This window comes from Paramormyrops kingsleyae, chromosome 9 (assembly GCF_048594095.1).
Source record: "Paramormyrops kingsleyae isolate MSU_618 chromosome 9, PKINGS_0.4, whole genome shotgun sequence".
Classification (NCBI taxonomy): domain Eukaryota; kingdom Metazoa; phylum Chordata; class Actinopteri; order Osteoglossiformes; family Mormyridae; genus Paramormyrops; species Paramormyrops kingsleyae.
Window position 1 is genome coordinate 22,962,051 of NC_132805.1, and position 8,050 is coordinate 22,970,100.

The 8,050-nt window shown below is 38.7% G+C and overlaps 1 protein-coding gene across 2 annotated transcripts; it reads left to right on the plus strand.

Annotated features, from left to right (window-relative positions):
• Positions 1-645: 645 nt before the first annotated feature.
• On the plus strand, positions 646-7,247 carry LOC140592657 (uncharacterized). 2 transcript variants are annotated; one of them, XM_072716570.1, is made up of 12 exons: positions 646-923; positions 4,076-4,293; positions 4,379-4,490; positions 4,627-4,718; positions 4,942-5,004; positions 5,088-5,129; positions 5,354-5,407; positions 5,498-5,575; positions 5,657-5,716; positions 5,809-6,065; positions 6,471-6,630; positions 6,836-7,247. In XM_072716570.1, exons 1-12 carry the CDS (start codon positions 841-843, stop codon positions 6,955-6,957), a joined length of 1,341 nt encoding a protein of 446 aa, XP_072572671.1. In that variant the 5' UTR covers positions 646-840; the 3' UTR covers positions 6,958-7,247. The 2 variants fall into 2 exon arrangements, with proteins under 2 accessions (XP_072572671.1, XP_072572672.1); XM_072716571.1 differs by having other exon boundaries at positions 5,501-5,575.
• The last annotated feature ends 803 nt before the right edge of the window (positions 7,248-8,050 follow it).

Sequence of the window (8,050 nt, forward strand, 5' to 3'; positions counted from 1 at the left end):
TGCTTTCTCTTCTTTTTCCCAGCAGTGTTGCCAACTATATTTAGCGAGTTTTTAGACCTCTCTGGCGACTCGTTTTCAAAAAAGCGACTAGCGACAAATCTAGCGACTTTTTCTAGTGTTATTGGAGACTTTTGGAGACTCTGACGTGGAAGCACGTATCGTTCTTACTCTACTCACCGAGTAGCGGGTGCTGCCGTGGGTTCCCCTTACGTCCCAAAGCATTGACAGGCGGGGAGTCCTCACGCAGCAGCCCCGCCCAGCTGCAGTCAGAGCAGGAGTTGTTCACCTTTCCGCATCCAGACTGCAAATTGAATCACGCATGCGCGAAGCCACCACTGGCTTATCCTGCCCTGGCTTATTGCCAAAAACTCCGCCAAGTAAACAGTTAAATGACAGTTTTCAAGAATAAGTAACTCTGCCAGAGTGTCTCTTTGGGGTCACTTTTGCCGGTGTTCTGACAAATTGAGCTACTTTGTCGAGTTAGGCTACCGTAGTGCTAATCGATAGCCCTAACCTAAAAACCCCTAAAACCCTTACCTTAACCCTAACCCTAACCCCTAAAACGGTGGAACTGCACATGCGCAGAAAGGCTCGATAGCAGGTCTCGATCCCAGATAGCATAAGTACATTGAAAAAATGTTGACTTGTGATCACACTTCATCGTTTAATGTTGGTGATGGAAAAATAACTATCATTCAACACTGAATGATCCCTTTTTCAGCAGTGTCAGTTAATGTTAAAAATTTGACATTGAATCAATATTGATTCAGAGGAGATTTGTGGTTATGGAGATGCCGATGCCTGACAGGCGCCGATAGCTCGACGTAAGCGCTTCTGCGCATGCTCACAGTCAACCGACCGAGTGGCGCGAAGCACAAAGTAAAGCTCCGACCTACAGTAAGACCGAAGTTGAAGTTTCTGAGGTAACTTTAATTTACTCTTAAGTCTAAGGATGTGTATGGACATGGCGTTCTGATATCACTTAAAATGATTTTTAATCGTTATCTGATTTTGCGTTTTGTATAAATATAACCTTAACGTATATTTATTACACTGGAAAAAAACACTAATTTAGGCGGGAATGTTTGCTAATTAGCTTCAAGCTTAGCAGTTCGTCTGCTAACGTTAATTTGTGTACAGAATTCTGGACAGCGACAGATTTTTCTCGAACTTTTTTGGAGGTAGCGCTGACTTTTCCAAACACTGTTATTCTGATCACAGATTAGCTAGGCCAGTAATAATTTGGACCCTGCAACAATCTTTTCTGTCGCCTTTTACACAGTGGCCAGTTAATTTAACCCCGCGTGTGACGTTTTGAATGTTTCATACTGAGATTGGAAAACATACCTTTGAGGAAGATGTACATTATGCAGTTAATACGTAACATAAGCGGACTGCGTCATTCACATAGAGCTAAAGAAATATCTAAATGAAAAATATTAACCAATAAATAAATCATTTATCTTTACAAAAGTATTATCATAATTATGTTAAGACATAAAAATGTGAATGCGGCTATCATTCTGAGAAGAGCAGCAGTCACGTGGTCAAAGAGCTGTATGTGGCTTGCGAACCGCAGGTTACAGACTCCTGACAACTTGTATGCAAGTACGCATTCACCTTTAAACCTCTACACCGCAAATGAAGTATGAATTAGCATATAATGGTTAGAATGCACGGTAATTTCTTGTTATATCGGTGCAAATGCACATAAGGTAGGTACGTACGTATTTGCGCTGTTACATTAATCGATTGCCGCACGTATCGCTTTTGGAGGTGAATGCGTCTTTTGTACCAGTTATGTCCAACCCTGTCTATAACAAGAAGTGTCTATTACTCTGTTTACTTTTATTGATAGTGTCATAAGTGTACTAGTATAAAATCCTTGCAAATGGCAGTTTTTCTTTGTTCCCTGTCTTTTTCAAGCTTAGTGGAGATTAATAGTAATTAAAGTGTCCTAAATTTGGGTAATAAATAATTTTTCCTCACTGTACCATCTGTACCATTCCTTTGGATTTTGACAAATAGCATGGCTTCCTATTGGGCAAAAAGGAGAAGGGTCTTAAAAAGCACAAATGAAGCAGAAAATTATATTTTAAATAATTTTGAATCAGCTATTGCATGTCAGTGTATAAATGCTCCCTCCAGTGAAACTCTTCATGATACATTTTGTCTGATTACTGATGAAAATGAGTCTGATAGTCACACAACTCAAAATGACTCAGAAGTGCAAAGTGCAACTCCCGGCAATTCATCAGATCTGGATGAGGGTGAATTTTGTCAGGAAGGAGAGCTTAATTTTAAATTGAGGCACTGGGCTAAAACATTTTCTGTTCCACTTGTTGCTCTGACTTCTCTTCTTTGCATTCTACAAGTCTACCATCCTCAGTTGCCAAAAGATGCAAGAACATTACTTGGCACACAGTCTAGAGTTATAGTGAAACGTGTAGGTGGTGGGGAATATTACCACTTCGGTTTAGAGAAAGGGTTGATCTCAAAATTGCAGTCCATCCAATTGCCTGACTTGTTGAACACAATAAAGATGCAGTTCAACATAGATGGTCTGCCTTTATTCAAGAGCTCTAAACTTCAGTTTTGGCCAATTCTGTCAATGATTGACTGCGACTACACAAAGACACCCTTCATTGTTGGCCTCTTTTGCGGATCAGGAAAACCACACAGCGTATTTGAATATTTAAAGGATTTTGTGGATGACCTCTCCAAATTGTTAGTTAATGGTGTGACCTATGATGGTAAAACCTTGAGGGTCATTGTGTCATCCTTTGTGTGTGATGCTCCAGCACGTTCGTTTATTAAACAGGTTAAGTCTCACAATGGCTATTCAGGATGTGACAAATGCCATCAAGTTGGTGAGTGGCGAAATAAGATGACATATAATGAGACCACAGTGAGAAAAAGGGCTGATGATGAGTTTTTTGAAATGGTGGATCAAGATCATCATCTAGGTCATAGTCCACTCACTGGGATAGTGAAGATGGTGTCAATGTTCCCCATTGACTATATGCATCTCTGCTGTCTAGGCGTCACTAGAAAACTAATACATTTTTGGTTGAGAGGTAAAAATTTGTTGACACGATTACCTTCCAGAGTAGTTTCTGCAGTGTCTGAGAAACTGGTTAATCTTCGCCCATACACACCTTCAGAATTTGCTCGAAAGCCTCGTGAATTGAGTGAAATAGACCGCTGGAAAGCAACAGAATTGCGTCAGTTTATGATTTACACAGGTCCTGTGGTTCTTAGAGGCAACCTTCCAGAAGAGCTGTATGACAACTTCATGCTATTTTCTGTCGGCATGTTCTTGCTGCTGTGCCCCGGTCTTTCAGCCTCAATGATTGACTTTGCTCACAGACTGATGGTGGCCTTTGTTGATCACTTTGGCCAGTTGTATGGCCAGGATGAAGTGGTGTTTAGCATACACCAACTGATACATTTGTCTGATGAGTATCGGCTGTTTGGCCCTCTTGACAATGTGTCATCTTTTCCATATGAAAGTTTCCTTGGGAAAATAAAAAAAATGTTAAGAAAGCCAAATCAGCCATTACAACAAATTGTGAAAAGGCTTTCTGAGGTTCCAAGTGTTTTTGTCCAGCCCCATAGTGAACAGACTGAATTACTGGAACTTCATCAGAAAGGTCCATTGCCATTTCAGTTAAGCTCTGTTCAGCAGTACAAAAGAATCGTAACCAGGGATTTTTCATTTTCAACACATAAGGGAGATAACTGTGTCATAATAGGGGGTAAAATTGCTTTGGTGCAAAACATACTGAAATCCGATGCAGTCTGTGTGGTTTATCAGAAGTTTAAGAATTGTCAGTCGTTCTTTTCGTATCCCTGCCCCTCATCGTTAATTAATTGTTACCTGGTTGATGGATTGGATGAAGAGTTTGCTGTGGGAAATTTGATGAATATTAACAGAAAATGTGTGTTGTTCCCATATAATGAGAGTTTTATTGCAATTCCTCTACTTCACCTAAACATGAGCTTTTGATTTGATACTAGTATACACACAATTTATAGTAAGCTTTTTTCTTGTTATAATCCTTGACACATTCAGAAATACAAAGGACATGGTACAGTTGTGGAAAGTGGTGGAGTTTGAGGACAAAGGTACAGCTATTGCACCATCCAACTGGCTGAATGAGACGGATAATGAGAAGACATGCTACTGGCCACCATTTGATGGGCAGCGACTTCATAAGGCTGTCATAGACCACATCCCACCAGAACAGGGCTGGTCCATTCACAGGCATATAAGAGTGTTGGCAAGCTGTGGTAAGTATAACCTTAATTTTTTATTTTCTTTAAAAAAAAAAAAAAAAAAACATTTTAACTCAAAACTTACTTTTTATGCTTCCAGTATCATATGATAAAGCCAAACAATGTCTCAAGAAGTCTGTACAACCAGATTGCCCAACAACAGACATTCAGTCAGATGAAGAAATGGCTGTGAGGCAGAAAAGAAGAGCGAAGTAAACAAGAACATTTGACAATTCATTTTGTGTTTGCTTTTATATATATATTTGTGTGTGCATGTATGTATGTATATGTATGTATATATATTTTTATGTATGTATATGTAAAAAATGTGTGTTATTCTGCCTAAAGGCCTAATCCTCGATACATGGGGGACAGTGACGATGATTATGACAAACATGCTCCCAAAAGAAGAGTTCCCCAACCTAAAGTTGTTATGCCAGGTATGGTATTAGGAACAGGCACTTATTTTATTAATGCAATATTATTAATATTATTGATTTCCATATCCTACACCTTTCAAACTAAGCCACTAAAAATTTTATGTGTTTTTTCATTTCATTTACATTTGTTGCATTGCACTAGTTTGACCATCCATTCACCTCTCTTTTATGTTTCGCTGCTTTGAAAAGTTTTTCAAACTTCCCTTTTTAAATTTGTTTTCAGTCCAAGGCCTTGCACAGCCTGAACAACACAACTGGTATTGCACCTCACAGCGCCCCAGCAATGGTAATCAAAACTTGGGTATTTTTATTATTAGGCTATCGCTTTGCATTATTTATTGTAAGTTGGTACACATTTCTGTTCTGCAGATTGGAACACTGACAGATGGCAAAATGAAAATCACCAAAGAGGTAAATATGGTCTTATTGTTTAGTTATAGCCATGTGGTAACTTGGCAGAGCCTTTTAAAATATCTGAAGTCAGTTTGATGATAAAATGCACATCAATATTTAATCTGACTTGTTGCTAGAAATATAACCTATATGGACAACAAATAAGGTTTCTCAGTAAAGCGTAGAATAGTAAAGAATTTAAATTTTGTGTTTCTTAACTGGTTACAATGCTTTCTACTTAGGTTTTGACTTTGAAGACATCTATACACACACACCTTCACAGCAGCAGGTTCATGGTGAAAAAAGCGCACTTCCTACTATTATATTCAAAATGTAACGAATCTGTTTTGGACTTTCAGCATTTTACATGTAATTTTACTTTCCAGTAGACACACCGCAGAGTACCAGTCCCAAGCATCATCAGCCACAGTACCACACATTGCAGAAGCCTTCTTGCTACCAAGGTTTGTAGTTTTTTTTATTAATCTACATTTTTGAATTAGGCAACATGGCAAATAGTTAAAACTAAGCCCACTATTCTGTAGGATCAAATCTTGCAGAGTTTTCCGGGGGTCACTCTGAAGATCCTCGGAAGATAATGAATGGTATGTATAAGCTATGCGAAAACTAACTCACCTATCATGAGTTCTAATTATTCATTGTGGTTTTTGACATTTTGTCTTTCTTTCTGCCCAAGACATTGCACTTCACAAAGTTCTGCTAGCCTTAGGGCAAATTAAAGAGGAGGTCCTCTTCCTAAAGCAGACAACTCTTCAGATAAAGGCACAACTTAAAATGCTGGAAACAGAGGTTGCCAAAGGTTTTAAATCAGAACCTAACAACCCCCAAACATCCTTGGCATTTGCACCACCTATCAGCTTGCCCCTCAAAAATGAGATGGATCTTGAGGAGACAGAAAGGATTTTGTTGGCTGACACAGAGAGAAAGAAACTGGTATGTGAATAACATGATTTGAGGAGTACTAGAGTTGGGAAGTCATAATCATATGTTTTGCTAATGTAGCTTTTGTCTAATTAGATATCAATAATTAAGTTATTTCTCATTGAAATAATTGAATTGTATTAAACCTATAAGCAAGTTTTGTCAGCTGTGCTAGTACTGCTCAAAGCATATTTATGACTGTCCCTACTATAAATGTAACCTACAAATTCAGTAGATTTGATGAGTCAATATTTTTTTCTCAACTTCCTTCATTTAAAATAGAATTGTAGTCAATAATGGAAACCTATTTGTTCCTTGAGAGTGGGAAATACTCACACAAGACAGTAATACAACCTTCACTTTCTCCATCAACACCTGTGCCAGCTTTTTCATGTATTGCTACTGTTTCTGTTACAGATAACATACTACACCATGACTGGTGGGCACAACCCCACAAGTATGGAAAGACGAATTCTTGTACAAACTTTTACGAATGAGTTTGCCAGTTCCCTCAATTGGGCTGGACGAGGAAAGAAAAGAGGCCTGCAATGTACAAAGTTACAGGACTGCATTTTCTGTAAGTCATGATTAATATTTTTTTATTGCAGTTAATAACAGTTAATTGTCTGGACAGTTTCATAAGACAAGAGACATTGATATTTTATCTGGCCATTATTATAGTCAGCTTCAGCTTGCAATTATTCCTAAATCACAGATAGTAGTATACCAAAGTTGGAACATATTAAGGAAAGCTGAAATAATCTCATCTACATCTGTTTTAGATGCTGTGCGAAAGGTGTTTTCTTCAAGGACGCATGCAGAGTTTGCAGATGTTGTTAAGCGGTGGCTGCGGTATGCCCCAGAGCGTGAGGGTGGCAAGCAGCGCAAACCTTCACAGCCTTAAGATACTTGTTGCACTTTTTAAAAAATATTTTTGTATTATTTTATTTTTGATGTTTTGTTTGCCATTTTACTAAAAAGGCAGGCAGGTGAATATGTTGTTTAGGTTTTTGACATGAGTACAACAAATAAAGGTGAAGTTTCCTTATTGTCAAAGTCACTACTACATGCTGTTTGAAAAATGCTTTCCCCCCAAACCCTGAAGTTGGCTGAAAGTAAATGTTGTAAATTTAATTGTTAATAAAACGTTCTATTATTTGTACTTGCTGGTTGTTTTGTGATAATTGGAGGTAGCCAGATAAATACAACATATTAATTTAATGTTAATTCAATATTAATTCTACCAAAAAACAACCATAAACAGTAATTGAAAATAAGTTGTTGTATTGTTGTAATACATCAAAATATAACATTGAATCAACGGTATTTCAATCAAAAGTCGATGTGCGCTAATGAGTTTATTCTGATGTCAGAGATAAACATTGATTCAATGCATTAGATGATATAAAAAAGAACGTTGATTCAATGTACATTTGCTATCTGGGGATAGGTAGCTCACCAGTCCAAAGCTCGGATAGAGGAGGAGGGTTGGAATTGTGATATAAAAAAATGAATCGACAGAAGAAAGTTCATTTGTAGTTCTAAACGTATTAACCACCTTTTGTCTCTCCCACGACATTATTCCTCTCTCCTACAGTGTCCATTACAATTATATGCGCATTATGCAAATTAGGCGATGGCGTCATTTAGTGATTTCTAGCGACTTTTGGGACAACCAATAGCGACTTTCCTTGCTGAGGAGTTGGCAACAGTGTTTCCCAGTAGTCTGGGGTACTGCGGGCGGCTCCGATAGCGGATCCATCGGTAGTCCGCTGTCCAAATCCACCTGCTGCCTATTGACCTCAGCCACTACTTCCCTGAGCTGCCGTAAGTTTAGCCAAACCTCCGCGGCTAGGAAGGCGTCCTTCGTCGGGGAAATCCCCCGCAGAATATCCCCCCGTATGGATCGCCAATGCGCTAGCTGCGGGGTCCTCCTGGACCTCTGGCTGTTGTAGCCAGTATACCGCCTTGCCGACCAGATCGCCGTATTCAGCTTC

Excerpts from the sequence above, each read along its gene's own strand:
- LOC140592657 (XM_072716570.1), top strand. The coding sequence starts at position 841 with ATGCTCACAGTCAACCGACCGAGTGGCGCGAAGCACAAAGTAAAGCTC. Across the intron at positions 5,005-5,087 it reads CTCACAGCGCCCCAGCAATG|ATTGGAACACTGACAGATGG; the intron begins GTAATCAAAACT and ends TCTGTTCTGCAG. Across the intron at positions 5,717-5,808 it reads TCCTCGGAAGATAATGAATG|ACATTGCACTTCACAAAGTT; the intron begins GTATGTATAAGC and ends TTTCTGCCCAAG.